Source organism: Aptenodytes patagonicus, chromosome 5 (genome assembly GCF_965638725.1).
Source record: "Aptenodytes patagonicus chromosome 5, bAptPat1.pri.cur, whole genome shotgun sequence".
In the NCBI taxonomy this organism is placed as follows: Eukaryota; Metazoa; Chordata; class Aves; order Sphenisciformes; family Spheniscidae; genus Aptenodytes; species Aptenodytes patagonicus.
The window spans coordinates 53,888,308-53,910,463 of record NC_134953.1 but is presented as its reverse complement, the minus strand read 5'-3'; the positions used below and the strand labels follow the sequence as shown (position 1 = coordinate 53,910,463).

The window sequence follows — 22,156 nt, the reverse complement described above, 5'->3', positions numbered from 1 at the left end:
CCCGCCTCACCATAGAGATGACAGGCGCGGCGGGGGCCGCGGGGCTTGCCGGGAAGGGATCGGCGTGCCTCGGCCTCGCAGCTTGACCGGCCGGCGGCGGCGCCGAGCCTGAGGGAGCGCGCGGGCCGCCGCCATGTCGGGAGGGAGCAGTGCCGGCGAGTGGTGCCTCATGGAGAGCGACCCGGGCGTCTTCACGGAGCTCATCAAGGGCTTCGGTGAGGGAGAATTGGGAGCGGGGCCGGGCGCTGGGGTCGCGCCGCTGGACAAGCTCTGAGGCCGCGGCCCCGCCGGTGGCTGCGGCTGTTCCCGCGCTGGTGCAAGACCGGCCCGCCCGCCGCGTCCGGTGGGGCTCTGCCCGGTTCCCTGGCGAAGGGCGCGGGGCCCCGGTGGGCTGAGCCGGGCCGCGGCGCGGCTGCGGTCCGGCCGGGTGGGAAAGGGGACGGTGTACGGCGGCGGGGAAGCTCGGGCCGAGGTCCGACGCGCCCCGCCAGCCCGCGCCGGCGGAGTGAGCGCTGCCGCAGGGGTACGGGAGTGTCGTGAAACGTGCTCCTGTGGAAGTTGGCGGTGTGGCGGTAAACGGACGCGAGTGGGAATGAACGTGTATCTTGCGACCTCTGCGCGGCTATCCCGGCCTTGGGCCGTGCTCGCAGCGCCTAGCGCTTCCCGCTTTGCAGCGCTGTGCTTCCCCGGCAGCCTGCACACATATTCACACCGCGGGCAGCGGCCAGCCTCTCGGCTGAGGGGAGCTGTGAGGGCCCCGAGCCCCAGCCGCGGCATCGGGCTGCCCCGCCGCGGCCCAGGTGTTACCGGTTTCAGGGCGGTGGGTGCCCAGTCGCAGGGCGGGCTGTGCAACGGAGCCCCTCCTATCACCCAGGGCACGCGTACGCTTCTGCCGGAGAGCTTGATAAGCACGTGCCGCGTAGGGGAGAACACCAGCATTTGCAAAGGGCTAGATACGTGCTCGGGTGGTGTGCCAGCTGACTCAGTTACAGAGCCTCCAGGAGGGAGGACGTTATGTGAAAGGGCTGTGACCAAGCTGAGCTGTGGTGCTTGGCAGTAGGCTGGGTAGCCTGCAAGGGGCTACTTTGGCTTTTACAATATTAAATCTTACATTGAATTGCATTTAATATCTTTGGCAATACCGTGATTATATGGTTAAAACCACAGATAAGTCTACACAGGATTTGGGCCAAAGAAGCAAAATGATTTTATGCTAGGGTACATTGATTTATAATTTCTGTCACGTCTTTTTCTCACAAGTGAAGTCCAGGCATGCTTCTCCTTTTGTGTTTCTATTTAACTAATAGATTTATCTTCCACATACTAAGTATTTTAACTTTTTGGGCTCTGTCTTATGCAAATGTATTGCTTGAGTGTATTGTTTACAGTATTTTCAGTCTACTACCATGGGTCTTTCTCTGGAGATAGATGTTTTAAGTTCTGCTTTGGACTAGCTGACAACGTCTTTAAAAACAATATTATTTTCAGTTGAGCAAAGGACATGAGGTGACCAAAGATATGTTAATCTCCTCTGCTTCTTTTTTAAATGCAGCTGTGTTATAAAGACAACATCACCATACACAGGAGAAATTCCTGAAATAATTTCTCTTGACCTGTCTTGTTTGGTTGGTTTGTTTTTTTAATGAAGATGAGTTAAAGCCTGTAAATAGACTTTTCCGTAACCCGGACATACAAGTTTTTAATGTTACCATAGTTCTTTCATCTGTCTATCTTTACTGGCTGCATCCCTTTTAATGGGGTAGTTGAAGAAACCTGTATCTTCCCTTGTTTCAGGTTGTAGAGGAGCACAAGTTGAAGAAATATGGAGTTTGGAACCAGAGAACTTTGAAAAATTGAAGTAAGGCACTTTTCTAATCTGCATGTTTTTTATTCACATTTGTCTGAAGTCGCTGAAAGAATGTGTACTAAACTCAGCTGGTTTTTGGTGGCTGTTTTTTGGGTTTGGGGTTTGTTTTTTATCTTCAGTTTCTGAGGAAGTTCATTAGGATTTTTATTTAATTGAATACCTGGCAATTAAATTACTTTTTATTAATGCCTTGGTACTTAATCTGGCTTTTCTGGTTTTGGAAAGAGATGCTAATAGCAGCTAGAATGTGAAAACAGATTTCTAATGATTTTGTCATTGGCTTGTGTTATATCCTTTGACAAATTCTTTGACAAACTTCTGTTCCTTGCTTTATCTCCCTTCTTCCTCACGTAACATGATATTGCATCTGTTGCCTTAAACAAATTAATTTACTGTACTTGCGTACTTTTGCAGCTCGTTTTTCGTGCAGAACCACTTCGATATGTATGTGGAGGCAGTCTTGTTATAACTGACAATGACTGATACCATATGGAACAGTTCTGCTCTCATTAGGCAATATTAATTCTTTTACTGTTTTGTCTGTGACGCATTAAGTGTTACCTGTGTTCACATATAAGATTTTAAGAGGAAAACGTCATCTAACCCAGACCGTACTCTATTCCTGTGTGAATATCCTACGCTTGTGTAATTAATCTTTCAGAAGATGTAGCAATTAGTACAGAAGATGTAGTTTTAGAATTTTTTATCTGACTGAAGATATTTGACAAGTGACACCTGAATGGCAGAAATGTTACTTGAAAAGTGGCTTATTTGCACTATGTACTTAATATGATACTTCATCAGAAACATTACCTGTTTTGTTCATCAAGTAATAGCTTTGCTTTCTTCTACTGTCAGATGTATATCTTTCTAGTCTTGAATGATGACCAGCTTCCTTCCTTCCCACACACACGTACAATATTTTAACTTAAACACTAAGAGTTAAAGAATATAATAACACATAGTATTTTTCAAATTCCCTCAGTGGACCCACTGTTTAAAAAAAACATCTCAGACTTCTGGTCAGAGCTTAGGAAAAGTTTCTTATGCAGTGCAGTAGTATGTTTACCTTTTGTATATAAACCTTTTGTGGCATCTTTGTGACAATGACCTTAAATTCAGGTTGATATGATGAATAAGTTTTTGATTTAATGTAGCTGTAGATTTTGTAAGAATTATTTCCTTTACTAATAATATGGGAATACTAAATACAGTGCAATATGCAGTAAAAGCTGTTTACTATGTAAGACATGCAGTCTGAAAAGCAAGACACAATTTTAGTAGAAGAGAAAACTGGATTTCTCTTACTTCTGAGAGAGATAACTCAAAGCATGAAGTTTCACAAGAGCTCCTCTTTGAATATTTCATTTATGCCTAAAAGGACTACCAAAACTTTAGTTCCCGTTCTTGTATGTGTTGTGGTTTAACCTCAGCCGGCAACCAAACACCACACAGCTGCTCGCTCACTCCCCCCCAGTGGGATGGAGGAGAGAATCAGAAGGGCAAAAGTGAGAAAACTCGTGGGTTGAGATAAAGACAGTTTAATAGGTAAAGCAAAAGCCGCGCACACAAGCAAAGCAAAACAAGGAATTCATTCACTACTTCCCATCGGCAGGCAGGTGTTCAGCCATCTCCGGGAAAGCAGGGCTCCATCACGCGTAACAGTTACTTGGGAAGACAAATGCCATCACTCCAAACGTCCCCCCCTCCCTTCTTCTTCCCCCAGCTTTTTATATGCTGAGCATGACGTCACATGGTATGGAATATCCCTTTGGCCAGTTTGGGTCAGCTGTCCTGGCTGTGCCCCCTCCCAGCTTCTTGTGCACCTCCAGTCTTCTCAGTCGGTGGAGCATGGGAAGCTGAAAAGTCCTTGACTAGTGTAAGCACTACCTAGCAACAACTAAAACATTGGTGGGTTATCAACTTTGTTCTCATCCTAAATCCAAAACACAGCACTGTACCAGCTACTAGGAAGGAAATTAACTCTATCCCTGCCGAAACCAGGACAATATGATTGACAAACGTTTTGATAACTTTTTATCACTAACAAATTCAGATGAGTATTGTGCAACTGGAAGAGTTACAGTAACTCGGAAAACTAGTCCTGACTTGCAAAAATTACTGACTAAATGCTAATTCAGGTTGGGATTGTTTAGCATATACGGAAAGAAGCCTGAAGTATGTTCTGCCTAATTAAAAGACCACATCTGAAAATTTCAGTGCAAGTTCCCTATGTTTAGAAAGAAATAATTAACAGAATTATTGTACTAGCATACAGTTAAAGTATAGTAGAGATTTCTGGCTTTGATATTTTTCATCAGTACAGGTGATGTTTTTTCTTATCAATTTTATTTTTTAGGCCAGTACATGGGCTGATTTTCCTCTTCAAGTGGCAGCCTGGAGAGGAACCAGCAGGTTCTGTTGTTCAAGATTCCAGACTGGATACAATATTTTTTGCTAAACAGGTACAGCAAGTTCAGTATTTTTCTTAGATATGTCATGAAACATAGCTTTTAATACTGAAAAATAAACTATCTTTTTGTTAATATGTACACAAAAATTAACATTTTACAAGGTGAAATAACTTTAACAAATTCTGTGAGAGTAGGAACTATGTATTAAAAGATGATTAACAAAGCAAATCATGTTGTTCTGTCAAGTCAGACAAAAATATCATCAGGTATGGAAGAGTAAAGCTCTTATTTATTTGTCAACCCTCGCCTATAAGAGTAAGTAACTTTTCTGTGCATTAAAGAATTACTTGGTAAATGTTCTCAGCAGAACGAGTAAATTATTTTTCTGAAACCACTTTCAACAAATTCTAGGAAGAAATGTTTGTTTTGGTCCAGTTTTTATTTCTTGTGTTTCTCAAATGCTCTGCAGCCAGGGCAGTATAACTCTAGGATAATACTTTCCTTTAAGAGTCTGCAGACCATTTTGGCATGAAAGTTTTAAGTATTTAAATCAGAAAGGTGAGTTTAAATTAGAAATTACAGGAAAAATTGTTTTTGCTAATGTAATCCATTGTGTTTCATTAAATACTGAGTAGTACTGAAATTTTTTGTTAGCTTTGACAGGCTGCTGTGTGTATTGTTTGCAAGCATGAAAAGCAAGAGAAAGTAATCGGAATGAAAGTAGGGAGTATTTAATAAATGTTTTTAGCTCTTTTTCAAGACCTGCTTCTCAAACAGTGATAAACGTAACAGTCCAAACAAAAAGTGTAACCCTACATGTGTTAATTACAAAGCATTCATATCGAAGGGCAAATTATTAGGCTTTCTATGAAAACTGACACACAGACTGGTTGTCCCCCTCCCGCCAAAGCAGAAGTGTTTGGTATGTAAATTTCAGGATATAAAGAAGTCTCCACACACTTCTAGCTAAAAGTATAGAAATACGGAAAACAACGGAAACATTAGGCGTATCTATAGCTCCTCTGGCTACTTTGTACATGTGCTTCTGTTGTGCAGATAATCATCTTTAATCTCTTTCTTTTATAATCGCCTTGCTGTTCATGTTATTGTGGATGACTTTATGGTCATTTTTAATACTGTTTTCTTCATTCTTTCCCTGCTGCAGCTCTTGAGTTCTGCCAAGCAGTGTCCACCATTCTTACGATACAATGATCAGCAGTAGTTTGCCAAATGTCTTTATAGGTTGATAGGTCTGATAGACACTGGTTTAGGTTGTGATTTCTACCTAATCAAACATACTGTTAGTGATCAATAGGCTGTGGCTACAGAATAGCCTTGATGCAAAGAACCTCAGGGAAAGTCCCTGATACAACTCTCAAAGGGTAGTTACGTGGCAGGAGGAAATTTCTCTGGTATGAATCTAGAGAGGTTTTTTTAAGATGAAGGCAGATTTACCCTCATTCAAGGGATTTCATCTTTGTTTCCTGTAAGTAGATGAGGTTCTCCCAGAATTGCTATTCTTGTGGACGCTGAAAAGTTTCAAAGCATTTGTCTGCTTGCTCCGCTTCTTTTGCTTTTTTTTTTTCCCCTCTCTGCTTCCCTTTTTGAAGCCTGTTACTGTATTTAAAAGCAAGTAGCTAAGAGGAGCTTTGTTGAGTTTTAAGTTGGGATTGCAGAATGTACAGCAGAAAATTTGGATAATGTTAGACTTGCTATCAAAAGCAGAAATTTAAAGGCTAACAATGAAGACTCTTCTTTATTTTGTAGCTTTCTTTGAAGCATTCATCTTTTACTGTTTTCTGAAGCCTGAAACCTCTTTGTGGAGGTGTAGGAACTTTCTAATCTTCCCCCTCCTTCACCTGCTGCCTTTAGGGAGGGTATGCCGGAGTGACTCTAAGAATTCATTAATTTCAGCATGGAAAGTAATTTCTAGAAGTGTTCACTATTTTAAAATAGTAGTACCTAGTTATGCCACTTGATGGCATGGAATATATGTTTCAAAAGTAACTTGCAAAGAGTTTAAAATTAGAGTATCTTTTTCATGTTTTGGTATTGTCTGTTAGTCAAGTGCAGTGGCTTACCAAAATCAAAACATTTTTTGTAGACATATATATGCTTGTGTTTCACGTCAGTTCAGTTTTGCCTGGACTGAGGTATTGTGACTAAACAACTAGTGAAATAGTCACAAAGAAATTAAAAGTCAACAGATAAATGAAAGAAACTGGTTTTGATATTTTGGGGGGATTTGTAATACTAGTTTAGCTCTGGTGACTTTTCACGTTGGAGGAAGTTAGCCTTAGAGATCTAACGACAAGCTATGTTTTGAGGACTGATAATGTTTTCTCAAGCAAGTGGCTGATCTGATGATTTGCTGATGATGAGAGCAGGATGTCTTGGTCGTCCCAACCTGTCTCCTTTTGACTTCATGGTTCTGTTCCTCTCTTGCAATGGCTCAGCTTCTCATTGAACTTCCATGAGCCAGTGCAGCTCATCAGCCAGCAGTTTTCTGTAGATTCTCTGTGCATATTTTCTGGGCTGGTCTCCTGCCACATTATGAGATGTATTTGTTCAGTGAGTCTGTACAGGCCAAAGCTGGTGAAAGGTAAGTGAGAGAGAACAGGAGCTTCTTTATAGTAGTGCTGAGGTTATTGCATTTCTTGAAGCCGCAGTCTGTGAATCCTTCTGAGTCACCCAGGAGCACAAGGGACAACAAGTGTTAATATTAAATATTTCTATTGTAAAACAACAACTCCTCCCAGCTATCGTGCAACTGGGCTCATGTGCCTTTTTATTTTCTCTATGCAGGTTTTAAGTCCAATTTTACAGTGGCCTTGAGGATGGGGTTTTGTTATCTTTCAAGAATCTTTTTCAGATGTCAAGACTTTTTTTTTTTTCTTAATTACAAAAGTGATGAGTAAAATAACTATATGTTCATTTCTAGGCTCGAGCCCCAGAACAAATAGATTTGTTTTCTGGGTTAGCAAAATTTTTATCACATTTAAGATTATTGGTCCGTTGATCTGTATCTTCAAAACTGACATGACACTGGAGCCCTAAAAAATCTCAAGAAGTCTTTGGCTCTCTTTCCTTTCCCGTACATTTTCTTCTTTTAAATGTTACCATCGGAAGAGATCTAGAGAAGTTTTAAAGGGTCATTCTGAATCCTGTATGAGCAAGACTAAGTAACTGTTAATATGTAGCAACAATTTAGTATGGGAAAGAAATGATGCTATTACAGCGTGGCTCCATTTCTGTTCAATTTTAATTAAATGTTCCATCTTAAAAATTGTTTCATTTGGGGGGGGGAGGGGGAAGTAGTTAGATGTAAAAGGCTACAGCTCTCAAACTGTGTCAAGCAAAACATCTTTAAAATTGCATTAGGAAACGCAGTTTTGATAAGAAGCTTGTGCGTGCTCATATTTTACTCATATCCACTTTCATAGCGATGTAGTTGAATTCCAAATGACAACTAGATCTTGTTCAAAGTTAAATCACGAGTATGCTGGGGGAGTTGAATTTTAAAGTCTGTCTAATATGCATGCATATTAAAGGATTTTTTTTTAACGGTCACTTTTATGTGCATTCATGTTAAATTTGGCCTCCCTGTTATGCCTAGGTATGATTTGGTCCTCTATTTGAGGCCACAGAACTCTGGATGATCTTACATACCCTTTGAGCTAGGATACCTAGGCACAATGAGGTGAGTTAAGGATACAATTTCAGCCTTAACTCTGAATTTCCTGATTTCTGTGTTGCTTAAGTAGGCCCTTGCTGCTATTTTTATATACAGTGGCTACACGATTGTACCACTCAATGTGTTCAGCTGTCTTCAGCACTGTTTTGAATAGCTGTATTCTGTGCTGATCACTGCAGAAGTGGAAGCGTCTCTTGACAAGAAAGAATGCCATTGTTTCAGACTTGTGTACTAAAATTTTTTAGTTTAATAACCTCTTCAGGTTTTATTACTGAAGTATTGGTATCATGCCTTTGTTTTGTGCCATGTATTTATTTTATGCTGCATTGTGATGATAAACATTACAATTGTGATAATAAAACATTAACTTCATTAATTTGGAATAAAATCTATATACCTTCAGAAGGAGGATCTTCTAAATGATACTGTTAATAACAAAACATTGGTCTTTAGTTATCTTTGTGCCACTAATGGAAGCACATTATATGTATTTTTTTAACATTTTCAATACTTCACTTGATTTCAAACTCAAAATGTTTGACATTTTCAGGTTTGGTAACATTAAGAATGATCAGATATCCGTGTTAAAGCCAGACTTGGGATAACAGATAACTTCCAAGAAGTAAAACAAACTTGCAACACATCTAATCAAAATCAGAAAGAGATTTTCAGTAATTGAATATAACTACAGAAAGATTATATCTCTATTCCAAAGGAATAAAAATAAATAAATAAAATTAGATAGGGTTTTTAAACAAGAATAAATTTCAGAACTTTGTCCTAATGCTGAATTTTCCACATTGAGCTTTGTAAAGCCAACTGCTTTGTAACATCAGGATGCTTAGTAACTGAACCCCAGAGATTTGCTGGTTATACTACCAATTGCAGCACAGGGTTGTCCACAGCTTTTTTAAAAACAAAATAGGTAATCCATCAGGTAGAGGATGTGAGTCAAGAACTTAAAGTGCCTTAAGCTGATCCAGAAACTCGGATTGGATTGTTAGGGAAAGGTGCATGCTTATGAAGTTACGCATCTTAATTGAAGAGTGTGCCAGAGTGGCCTATTCAAGTGGTTCCTTTGTTTGTTTTAAGCTAAGCTCCACTTGGTGATACGGCAATCTTCTCAGGTTTTTTTGAGATCATCTCACTAATGTGCATATATATCTGTATATATTTTATTATTATTTTCTTTCAAATGTTATTAAATACACCTTGTAGCTTTGCTAGCAAAATCTTTCAAATATGGGTATCTGCTTTAAGTTGGAGTCCTGAATATTGATCAATCAAATATCTCACTAGGACTTCCTGGACAAAAATACACAGGCAAATGTTGGGATTTCTGGACAAATGCAGAAAATCCTCTTAAGTTTCCTCAAGTCAAAATAAAAATCTTTCTGGGACAACCTGCATATATTGTCATGCTATGTAAATGCAGAAAATGTTTTCTGCCAGCACTGAGACACCTTAAGTAAGAAATACATTGGAAATTAGGGTAGATGTGTATCCTGACCAATTTCTCGAAGGACTCGCTAGCTTGTGTGTATAGCAGTGCTGGACTGGCTGTGTGCATTGATAGGATGCTGTGCCTGTGTGACAAATAAACGTTGCACTCATCTACGTTTGTTACTGCAATCACCTCCTCTTCACTCTGTGCTCTTTACTCTGCCCATGAACTACCACTAACTAGGTACCTCCTTCTTCCATTTTGGTAGTTCTCTCATGTCATCTAGATCCAGCAACACACTGTCCTTTTATGTGTATCACCTGCACTTGCTTCTATTCCTCAGCTACAAGACTAGTCTTGCTGCCTTTTCCTTACCTCCTGCCTCTCACTTGCTGAAGAAAATTTGTAGTTCTGTAATGTATTTCCATTTCAACAGTGGGGGGCCACTGGTCTAAGATCTGAATCTGTTGCATATTGTTTTCTAGCAGTAAGACGAGATTGTTTAGCTTGGTCCTTATATACTTAACAGACTCCTCTCATACTGTAGTTGGAATACAGAAATATATTTATGCTGAAAGGCAAATATGCGATGAGACCGCTAATTCCCTGCTGAGTTTAATGTTTCCTCCTATTTTTGCTGTTGTTTAAAGCTCCTGTATCCAGCTGGTCCAACACAGTTTCTGTGTTGATCTTGCCTGTAGGCACAAAATCTCACTTAATGTCCCCTCCCTTTTTTGAAGCCATTATTGGGTTAGCGGTCTGCCAGAGCAACTGAATATTCCGTCTTGATTTTTTTTCAGTAAAAATAGTTACCACTTAGTGCTGTCTCTTCCTATAATGTCCTGTATTAGTTACCATTTAACAAGTGCAGTTTGCTGTAGTGACCCTCCCTTCATTGTAATAGCACTGTTCTAATAGTTCTTCGCCACAGGTGTCTCTACCTTCTTTCTCCTTTCTCTATCAGCTTAATTATGTTTGTAACCGCTGCTTCAGGTTAGCCCCCTCTAATCCGTTTAGCATCTTCTTGCTTTCATCCTAGTACTACTTTTACAACTGTCTCTAGTCATATATTCTCTAGTCATATCTCAGAGAATCTTTAGTTCTTGGTTCCTTCTGTTACAGTATTAATTCTTTCAAATTATGTCATTCTAGTATGTGGCTTTTAATTTTTCTGCTGCTGTTCATTATTTCACTGCCCTTGATGGATTTTCCTTCTATGTCCTTTATTTTGTAATTGTGTGAACCCTACCCTTTAGCTTGTGTACCTGCAGTTTGTTTAATGAGTTTCAGTTGCTGCAATCTGTTCTGCGTGTGTAGTTGACTCCCTTGATTACCATTTAAGTCAACTAGATTGTATTTTTCTTAAATTAAGAAGTGCTTTATTATTTCTTTATCATCTGCACTATACAGACATAATCTGAACGGACAACACCCTGAAGTTTAGAAAATGAATATATGATGTGGCTTATAGTATTAACATAGTAGGTTTTCCTTTGTTAGGGACTAGCTTTGATTGTAAAACAGGTTGGTTGTTTTTTCTCTTTTTTTCTTTCTTTCTCCTTTCTTGTTGGAAGTGGTTTCGCATTCACGGCCCTGAACTAATTTTCATTTTTTTTAATACAAAATCAACATCCTCTTTCCCAGTCCGAAGGTTGAAGTAGCATTTTCAATTGCAAAATAGTCTCATAGACTGAAGATACATTATTTTTCCCAGCCTATAGCTGAGAAAAAACTGCTAATATGAAGTCTTTCTTGTATTATGTTGATTACTGTGCTTTTAATTAAATCTTAGATTATATTTAATAATCCTTGTAGTCTCTCTCTTTCAATAACGTAGTTTGGGTATTACTAAGCAACATTAAAGACATGGCTGTAGTATCAAGGGGTTTGTTCATATTTTCTAAAAACGGAATATTTAATGCTTAAGTCTAAGGAACAGTGTCACACAAACTAGTAACTTAAATGCTAGGTTGAAAAGGATAGGTATATTGTAAATTAAGAAACAACTGAAAAATCTAGAATTTCATATGGCTTACTATTCAGCAAACGGTCTTTTAAAAAATCTTTACAACTTGGAACACCTTTAAATTTTTTTAGTTTATCCCTAGGATATTTGAAATTTTCTGTCCAACACAACCTTTTTATAAAAATTCTAGGTTCCATAATGTGCTTTATTGCCCCAAATTAATATCTTTTTGAGCTCCTACTCCTGGTAGGAATTCTGATTATTTGAAGGACATTCTTTTTGGGAAAGTTGACTTTTTTTTAAGACCATAGATACAATAACATAATTTGGGCAGCTTGCTTTGAATAGTACTGTATTTGTTTTTCCACTGAGATCAGAGGGTTCCTGTATTTCTTCTATGTCCTTTATTAATCACTTTAGGGAGGTGGTAAGGCAGTAGAATGACAGAGTTTCTAAGTAGAGGTGTGAAATATCAGTTTTATCAATGAATTGTATATGACAGCCATCCAGCGCTCATTTTATTAGTCTCCTACAGCAAAGGCTTTTCTGTGGCTACTCACACTAGATTTGCTGCCTGTTTTAGAGTGAAGCTCTAATGTGAATCAGCATAGAAAGTGTGTTTGTAATGAAAAATGTTGCCCAGCTTAAATTAAATTTTTATCACCAGTACTGAACAAATTCTCAACACTTTTTTTCTAGGTAATTAATAATGCTTGTGCTACTCAAGCCATAGTAAGTGTGCTATTAAATTGTGCTCATCAAGATATCCATCTAGGAGAGACGTTGTCAGAATTTAAAGAATTTTCACAAAGTTTTGATGCTGCGGTAAGTGCCTACTATTTTCTGTATTTTAAGTATTATGGTGTTATGTCTACGTTGGCTTACGATTTAATTTTGTTACTTACTTTCAGATGAAAGGTTTGGCACTAAGCAACTCAGAAGTTATTCGGCAGGTTCACAACAGTTTTGCCAGGTAACACATGTTTTAAATCTAGGCAAAATTCAAGCAAATTCTTTTTCATCTCAGATTTTTTAAAATTTTCTTTGCAGACAACAGATGTTTGAATTTGATGCAAAGTCTTCAGCAAAAGAGGAAGATGCATTTCACTTTGTAAGCTATGTTCCTGTTAATGGACGGCTATATGAACTAGATGGCTTAAGGGAAGGACCAATTGATTTAGGTAATATTTTATATTTTTTCTGAACATCCTTCATTTTAACAACAGCTTATTGCAACAAATTGGTTGTATGTTATAGGATCAAACCAAGATATTTATTAAAATAAAGCATATCTTTAAAGTTTTCTTAATGCGCTATTCAGGCTCGTACTTCTTTGCAGTCATTGATACTGTTTTATTTTTGTTGGTCTGAAAATGCAGTTTTCTTCCTGCTTCCTCCACGTTTCTGATTATCTCTCCTTTCATTCAGTAATCAAATGAACAGGCCATGCAATCCAGCGGGCTTCCAATACCTTAATAGTTTTGTTGCCAGAGAGAAGTTTATATAACCCACTTCTTGTGGATGTTTACTCTCCTTACCTGAGGAAATATGTTGTTGTTCTGAGCTGTCTCTAACAAAACCTGGTAAAACTATGTAATCTCTTTGCTTTCCTTACTGATAGCATGCAATTCGTTTTGTTAATATTTTTCCCCATGTTTTCCTTTTTGTGGTATTGTCACCCAAGACAATTCCCATGTCATGTTTTCAAAGCTGCTTCTTTTTTTTTTTTCCGGGTTGATTATAATCTGTCCATTTATTTTATTGTTTGTTTCTTCTGTGGGAGCATGTATACAGCTGACTCCATACACTTTTTATACATTATGTGGCTGGTGTTTACACACTGCCCTCTTGCTTCTTAGGTAGCAAATATTTCCCAATACCTTAAAAAAGAATAGCTACTTTTAGCATAGTTCTACGCTCTGTTAAGACTTGTTCCTGTTTTGTCTTGTAATTTTTCTTAACTTGCGGTATGTGTGCCGTCTTGTGTCTTGAAAAGCTCTACAGTGGCTATCATGTGTCTGCACTTTCTTTTGAGTCTGATATAATCTCAGTATGTTCCACACTCCCTTTCCAGAGTGTTTTCCCAATTTTCTTGACAGTTGTATTTATTTTTAAGCTGAGTAATGGCTTGCTGCTAAATCTCATCTTTAGTCTGGCTAGAGAGTCTATACAGTCTGCAGACCTACCAGTAGCATAACTTCTATGGTCACAAGATCATGTGTCTTTTCATTTGCTTTAAGGTCTTGAAATTGTTAACGAGGCATTATCAACTTAAGAAATCACCTTTAGTTATTCTCTCATTTATCTTAAAATCAAGTTATCTATCATAAATCCTTTTATATTTTTTTCTGTGTCTGACTGTTTAACATTGTATTGCATCTACATAGTATTAACTCTATTTTGTCTAAATGGAGCAGCTGTAACTATCCATACTTATTTCTTTTGCTGTCTACTTTTATGTTGTCATACCAACTGATTTCTTTTGTGTCATAAAAATCTTACATAACATACTTCCCCCCCCCCCTTGTTTCTTGTTATCAACAAAATAAATGTTAGATGCTTATGCCCTTAAAATTTAGGTTTGCTCCATTGCTTTGGCCAGTACATTATGTAAATATTGGTATTAAAAAATGTGTCTTCCACCTCCTAAAAAAATCACCTGAGTAATAGGAGATTGCAGTTGCCAAGGAAAAACTTGTTACATACTCTGAAGTTGCTGCATAAGCCTGAATTATACAAGTCTTGAATTTGCAATAAATTTTGCAAAGAAGATTAATTTTTTCTCTGTGTGCTTTTTCTAGGTGCATGCAATCAAGATGACTGGATAAGTGCTGTACGGCCTGTCATAGAGAAACGTATACAAAAGTAAATGGTTATGATGCTTTTAAAATACAGCACCTTATATATGTTTAAAAAATCGTTATTCTTAATTTCGTTCAATTAAAGGCTTTCAACTGAATTTCTAAGGAATGACGCTTATGCATCATTTTTATGTGCATATCACTGTGACTTCAGAACCTGTTGCCCAACATGAGCCAAATGTGACGATAGATAAGTCTCAAATACACTGTGTTCCTGTATGATTAATCAAAGTAGGTACCTGTGTAGTGCAGAGAGATCCTGCTAGTACTCTAAAAAAGGAAGAGCAAGATGATTAACTCTGTTAGACAGCTGTGGGTCTTTGTGAGAGAAAACTGAGTGCCATTACCATGGATAAAGTTTGTGTGTGCGCTTATAATTAAAAATACCAGATAATAACTATATCCATACAGCTGGTATTTACAGAGGACAAGTTTTCCTTAGGTATGTGGCTTGTTTTAGAAATTTAAACTAGAAAAACATACTGCAGAAGTTTTCTTAGCTGTGACCCCAAGCTGCAGCCCCAAACGTGTTAGAAATAAAGTTGATTTTATGCCATTTTTAGAAAATAATTTTCAAAGTCTTTTACTTGAAGACTTTTTTTTTTATAAACAAAACATTACCAAGTCGCATTTGGAGAATCTAAACTCTGAAAGGCCTGCTACTCCAGTTGTTGAATGTACTTTTCACATTGTATGAAGAAGTCTCCAACGTTTTCTAACAAGTAACAGTAATGAGAAAGTAAAAACTATTGCATGCAGCAGTCTTGTGCAAGTTTTGTTGTCAACTATATCATGTTTTGTTTTCTTTTTTGGACAGTTTCAATATTTATTTTTTGTGACCACAGATGGGTACAGTAATATCTCGGGAGAGGAGGTTATTAGGAGTTACATATTGGATAGTGCTCATCTGAGGTCTGATTTTATTTTGTGGCGAGATTGGATCTGTAGCACAACTTAATTTAATAGATTCATTTAGATTTTTTTCCACAAAATGCGTTCCCTTATAATGAAATTGTGGAGGAGGTTTTTGAGTTGTCATGTTAATCATTAATTTTTGAAAGTGTTTTTTGTTTTGTTTGGGTTTTTTCATCCTCATTTAGATACAGTGAAGGTGAGATAAGGTTTAACTTGATGGCTATTGTATCTGACAGGAAGATGATATATGAGCAGAGGATTGCAGAATTACAGCAGCAACTTGCAGAGGTAGGCCATGGTATTTAAGTTACTGGACTAGTTCTCTGAGAATAGTTCTGTCTCTTCGCTTTATTATTCATCTCCTTGCTCCAAATGGAGTATCACTAAAAAAAGCGGGGAAGGATTGCTATTACATATCTGTCCAGCACAGTGCAGTGCTGTGTGGATGCACTGATTCAGCTCTGGTTAGTTCTGAGTGAGCTAATTTGAGCACTCGGTACAGTATCACCATGTCATTGTGGTGCTCTGTCTTGACTAATGTGCTGTGGTAGTGAAACTATTCTTTTCCTAGTACTGAGCTAATCTGCTTATAACTAACTGTGGAAATTCCTTGAATGTTCCTGTAACTGTGAGCAAAACTGAATCTTTCTGTGATATAAATACTCTTAAGACAAGACTTATTTTAATTTAAAAAAAAAAATAAAAATAAAAAAAATGCAGTAACATCATCCATTTAACTTTTTCTGTTTTGTGGAAGGAGGAGCCTATGGATACAGATCAAAGTAGTAATATGTTAAGTTCTATACAATCAGAAGTTGCAAAATACCAGATGTTAATTGAAGAAGAGAACCAAAAATTAAAAAGATATAAGGTAAGTAGCCTTTGCTTTTCTGATTAAACTCTTGGGAAAGTTGTAAGAAAAAGCCAGTTTTTATATCTATGGGAGGCTGTTGCAGTTAATCTAAAGGAATTGGATGGGTACTAAAAACAGTGTTATGTAAATCATGTTGCATTCCTGAATTTACAGGTTAATTATCAGTTTGCTTCCTTTTAGCATAAGGCTTACAAGTGAGTTTGTAATGGTCTTTGTAGCTCCCTTTGTTTTGCCACTTCTTTGTATCTTTCTCACTTTAAAATACTTTTTAAGCACAGGGAGTTCTACAACTCCTACCAAGAAATTGCTCTACGTGTTCCAGAAGGCCGATCAGCCTTTTCTTGCTGGAGTTGCTAATTACACTACTATATGTAACAGTAGCCTCTTACTAAGTTAGGGTTTTTTGTTTGTTTTTACTAGGACGACTTCGATGTGTTAGTAGTAACTCTTTTTTTCTACAGAGCGTTCATATAAGCTCTTCCAGCTCTCATTGTCAGTAATGAAGAATGTTCATGCATCAGTTGATAATGAAGGTTAATTGGGAGATTCTGTGAACTTCGTGTATAGATTCATTCTGTGTTTACATATACATCTTCTAATCTGACATATAGGTACATGCATAGCTTTTAGTGAAGGAAGCTCTCCTAGGGTACTTGAATTGTTCTTTTGTTATAGTTCACCTGCTGCCTTTTCCTCTGCAGGAAGAAGTGAAGACACAATTGGCATGTTCTGCATTTTCCTAAATAAGTACTTTATGCGTGTGCACGGAAAGCATATCATTCTTTGACATGATGTGGTATTAATGAAAATGAGATATGGGAAAGTTTCTCTGAGATCATCACTTGCAACTTTTTTTGATAATTCCCTAATACTTTTAAAGGAATCTTTTGAGGGGTGGGAAAAGGCTGGGTAACCAAATTTTTGTTTTCCTTTTTTTAATCCCTTAACCTATTTGGGGGGGGGTGGTGTATAGAAAGCGGCTAGATTAAAAATAAGTTTTAAAATAAAAGTTGTATATATCAAAGGATAAAGAAATGAAAGAAATGTTTTCACTAGATTTCTTTCTTTTTTAGTGGAAAAAACACAAAATGTTTTCACTAGTTTCTAGAAGGTACAGACCAAGACTTCAATAATTCTAATGATAATTTCAGATATATTTCTACAGTACATTTGTTAAGTTGTAAAGTGTCATTGTTATCTGCCTCTAAAGCAGTGTCACTGCATTCTGTTCCGCAGCATCAGGATGCAATTCAAGAAACTATTAAAAAAAAAAAAAAAAAAAAACAACAAAACCACCCCAAACAAAAAACAAAGCATGTGTTTTACCAAGCATGAGAGTAAGCAAACAAATGAAATTGGGGGGCAAAAAACCTTGAAGTTCCTAATTGTATGTGGAAATATTTTGGAAACTGCTTAAAAGTCCACTTTTTTTTTTTTTATGTTGGGGTATCTACTTGGGGTCTATGGACATCATTCCTCTCAGTTGACAAACCAAACAATCTCCTACCTTTCTGAAGGACTGAACCACTGTAGAAGCTGCAAAGTGTTTAGTATAACAAAAATAGTTATGTTTTTGCATTACAGAAATGCTTAAGTCTTCAGCCTAGGCTGAGGCCACAACTACACAAGGGACTGTAAAAATACATAGGTCAAACTGCAATTTAAGTTGAGGAAAAAAAAATGACCAGATGACAGTACTTGTCAGTGTTACAGCAGTGGCTAAACCATATAACCTACTTAATCATTGAGGGTATTTTGGCTAGTATGACAAAAGACCGTAAAGAGAATTTGTGCCTTTCATCCAGCATATACTTTCTCACCATTTGCTTAGAATTTTATTGGTTTGACTTTATTTTTAGCTGGCTGAAATTTAAGAAAGAACTCCAGCTCTTGGTGGGGGGGACAACGATGGGGATGGGAAAAATCCCTGTTTACCCATATAATAATTCTGTTAATGCTTTTAATTTATTTTTAGATCGAAAATATTAGAAGAAAACATAACTACCTGCCTTTTATCATGGAATTATTAAAGACTCTAGCAGAGCACCAACAGTTAATACCATTAGTAGAAAAAGTGAGTATTTCCTAGCTGACTTTTAAGAAACAGTATATTACTATAATTCTTCATACCCTCTACTTAAAATTAAAAAATGCATTCAAATATCTTGGAAGCATAAATGGCATGGGTTGGCTTATTTAAACTGCTACATTCAGATATATTGCTAGTTTACCTGATAGTCCCTTGCAGTTCTCAAGAGGCACCATTCCAATGGAGACTGGAGATTGTAGAACTAACCAACTTTGCACTATTATACAAAGGCAAACTGTATCTCGCCTTTGATAACCTAAACAAATTTTTCTAATGGTTATATAGGAAGAGGCATCTAAAGGATCACATTACAGGCCATAAGATGCTACAAAACAAGAGACACGTGATTTGGGCTTTTCTACATGGGAAATTAAAAGTCCTATTAAAATTGTGATGTGTAGCTCCAGTTAGTGTGTGGTAGAGTTCCCCATACTATCTTGATATCCCTTTTTGAACTGAAGATTATTTAAATGTATACATAAACAATGTGTATGTACCAGATTGATCCCTTTTGCCAACCTGGACTCTTAATGCTCAGTTTTGTTGATTTATCTAGCTGTCAACACTAGATGGCAACCTTTGCACAGAGGTTCTGGTAATTCAGGTAGCTTGAAATTTGTTCTCTTCATTTTCTCTGTTCTTATACTGATTTACTGGCTCATTGTTTTCCCCTTTTTTAAGGTGTCTAGCTATTAACATTGATTTGCTGTAAAGGTTTGTATTAAGGCTTGTTTATTAAAGTGTGTCTGTCACTTTGGCAAGGTTATTAAACTGTATGGCTAGTCAAGTACTTGAATTGTAATAAGATCAGTGCTGGCTTGCATATCTACTCATGTGCCATAGACAGTGTCCCTAATTTTGAACTCACACTGAAAAAGGATCTCTATATTATTATAATGAAAAAAGAGCTAAATATTATTTAATGAGTACATTCTTTAGCTGAATTTACTTAGGAGAGTATGTTTGCAGGCCAGTAGTTTGTAAGACAGTAACTTTGGGATTTGGTTTTTAATCTTTTCCTTCTTTGGGTAACTTTTAAGGTACCCGTGAGTTTTAATCCAGTTTCATGTTAATAAGAGTTATTTATAACACCATCAAGCTTCTTTTACAAGTAAATTTCCAGTGGACCTGAGTGGCTGGTGATAACAGATCTTCATTCGAAATCACTGAATTAGATCCAGTTCTGTTCAATAATAAGTGGTAACAAGCAGCAGTCTGATTCAGAATGAACAGACGTTTTGACAGAAAGATGGCTAGTATTGCATCTGAATTGTCCCCTCTTTTTTTCACTAAATTCATAAGGAAGAAAATGCTAGTTCCCTGTCAGTTTGAACTATCTATCAATTGATACAAGTTATATGAGAATCTGTTTGCAGATATCTTGGTAGGAAGTCTAGTGGGTTTTTTTTTCCACTCTGCTCTTTTGAAAGATCTAAAAAACTAAGATCTTGGTTGCTTCAGACTTTTAATTTGTGATAATCGGTATATCTGAATGCAGTGTTTTCTTGTGACATAAAATGTTTTCATTAGGAAGAGTTATTCCTATGTTAAATGAAACGAATATGGAGGTATGAAAAATGAAGGTTAAATTATGTTTTAAAAATAGTGCTTTTTTTCACCTCTTCTTTTCCCCTATGGAATTTACCTAATCTTATAGTTTCTTTCTTATATATTTAAACCTATACGTATTCTTAAAAGGCTTTATATATGAACCTAGTGAAACAGTAGTAGGATACTTCTGAAGGGTCTAAATTTACATTTAAAATGTCTCTTTCTACAGCATATCTTGTTGGATGTTCAAAAATGTAATGAGTAATCATTCAAAGGTTCAAGAAGATCTTAGTCTTATCAGAGCTTAACATCATCTCCCTTTTTTTTTTCTAGGCGAAAGAAAAACAGAATGCCAAGAAAGTTCAGGAGGCCAAGTGAAGATGACTTTGCAAAATACATACAATTATGTGCTTCTGAAACTATTTTCATGACAACAAATAAACTTTTCATAAACTTTACATTTTGTCCAGCGCACGTTTGACAATTGTAACAGTTTGTCTTGTACTGTATGCACGGGTCTAATTTTCTTCCTTCCCCTGCATCTTGTGCATGTAGTACTGCTAAGTAATGTTTAGGTTCTCTTGGTCAAATTCAGTATTTAACAGTCTGTCTGATTTCCAAAAGCTTGGGAAGTGGACCTAAAAATGTGCAAGGCAAATGTACCCATTTTGTCCCACTTGAATATATGATAATGATACAAATGCCAGAGTTTAAGTATAAGCATGAGCTTTCTTTGCTCATCCCTACTAACAATGATAATACTATCCAATTGTTCAGTGATATACCCCGTGTCTTTCTTTTTATGAAGTATGTGTCTAATTTTTTTACAAAATTGAAAAGTATGAATTTAGCTGTAGAAACATTTGCACAGACCAATGTATAATCTCAAAAGATCTGCGTTGCTTTAGTAGAAAAGATAATAAATATTCCCATTTTTATTTTGGCAAACTTTCTTCTGTGGTATTTTATTATTGGATAAGATGATTAGGATATGTATTGGAGGTCATCAGCCTTGTGACTTTGATTATATGCGTTCTAAACTTGGGTTAGAAAGAAGGCACATTATTGTTTTGGGGAGTTAATATTCTTGGATATAAGGTAGTACTGTTCTAGAGTATGTTAAATTTAAGTCTTTAAAACAATGCTTTTCAATTGACCTTGGGAGGTAATTAATATAAGAAAAAACACGTATGGAAGATTCTTGTTGATAACAACATTGTAATGGAAGATGCTTGAACTGTCTTCCATGGACCAAAGGGAATATCTGGGGAATGGAGCTCACGTCGTGTCCTACCTTCTTAGTGCTGCTCGTGTGTGAACTATGAATAGGCAAATTGGTTTGGTAAGGGTAGTAACAGGCCATTGTAACAACACATAATATTTGAATTAACTGAAACACTGTTAGTGTATAGCATGTATATAAATTCATTTAGAAAACTTCCAGTTTTTTCCTAAAAGACTCAGGCAAGAAATAGAAAGAAAAACAAGCAAAAGAACTTGGATTGTTTGGAAGACATTTAAAACCAGTAAAGGAAGTTTGGTTTGCTTACTTTGCCTGTAGGCAGGCATACTTCATTGAACTGTGAGGTCCTTTGGTCTTGTAGGCTTATGTGATGAGAATATACTATATTTAGAGAATTTTTTGAAACCCTGATATGAAACAAATTCTGTTATCTGTTGGTGCTTCGTATATATTGCATATATATTGACAAGATAAAATTTTGGCCAAAGAAGTAAAACACGTACTGTGCTCTCCTACTGCTGAAAGGATCCACTTGCGTCATTGCTGTGGCTGGAAGGGTAAGATCTGTTTCGGAAAAGAACATGAGAATCCCTGTCTGTGTTTGTACAGAATTGATCAAGTTGATGAGAACATAAACTGTATGTGAGAGTTCCCTCCTTTAGTAATTCACTGCAGCAGTATTGTTTAGGGGAAGGGAAAGACTCTCTAAGAGCCATTTCTGACCTTAAAATTATACTCTAAACTCCATTTCAACTTGTGGAAAAGATATGTCTGTCTCTTTAAGTGGTAGCCTGATGATTCCTGCTGCATCCTGACATTCTTGGAGAATTTTGATACTTTCCACAATAAAATTTTGCTATTCCGTAATAGGTGTCAACTTAAATTCTACTGAAGTCATTCCATTCTCTTTATTTGCATGCTTGGGCATGTTCAAGAGGAAAAGGAATTTTGCTAAAGCAGCAAATTATTTTTGCAGTTGTCAACAAATTTTAATAGTAATTTTTTTAGAAATTAGAATAACTTACATTGCAAGTAAACTTTCTGGATTTTTGGAATGAAAAAGAGAGGATGGATGTAAAGATCAAATTTTAAGAAAATTTGTTAGTCCAATGCGTGAGTGAAAAATAGTTTGGTGTTTTTTTAAAGAGTATTTAATGCAGAAGTAGAATAACTCAAAACTAGCATACTTTGTTATATTGTAGAATCTTTTTTTTTTTTTCCTGATCAAAACCCGTATG

The 22,156-nt window shown here is 36.9% G+C and overlaps 1 protein-coding gene across 1 annotated transcript; it reads left to right on the top strand.

Moving 5' to 3' along the window:
- The first annotated feature begins 48 nt into the window (after positions 1–48).
- Positions 49–20,623, top strand: UCHL5 (ubiquitin C-terminal hydrolase L5). Its single transcript, XM_076339862.1, has 11 exons — positions 49–215; positions 1,795–1,858; positions 4,227–4,332; positions 12,085–12,210; positions 12,297–12,358; positions 12,436–12,566; positions 14,187–14,250; positions 15,347–15,449; positions 15,919–16,032; positions 18,011–18,109; positions 20,009–20,623. The coding sequence occupies exons 1-11, from the start codon at positions 134–136 to the stop codon at positions 20,051–20,053; spliced, it is 996 nt and encodes a 331-aa protein (XP_076195977.1). The 5' UTR covers positions 49–133; the 3' UTR covers positions 20,054–20,623.
- The last annotated feature ends 1,533 nt before the right edge of the window (positions 20,624–22,156 follow it).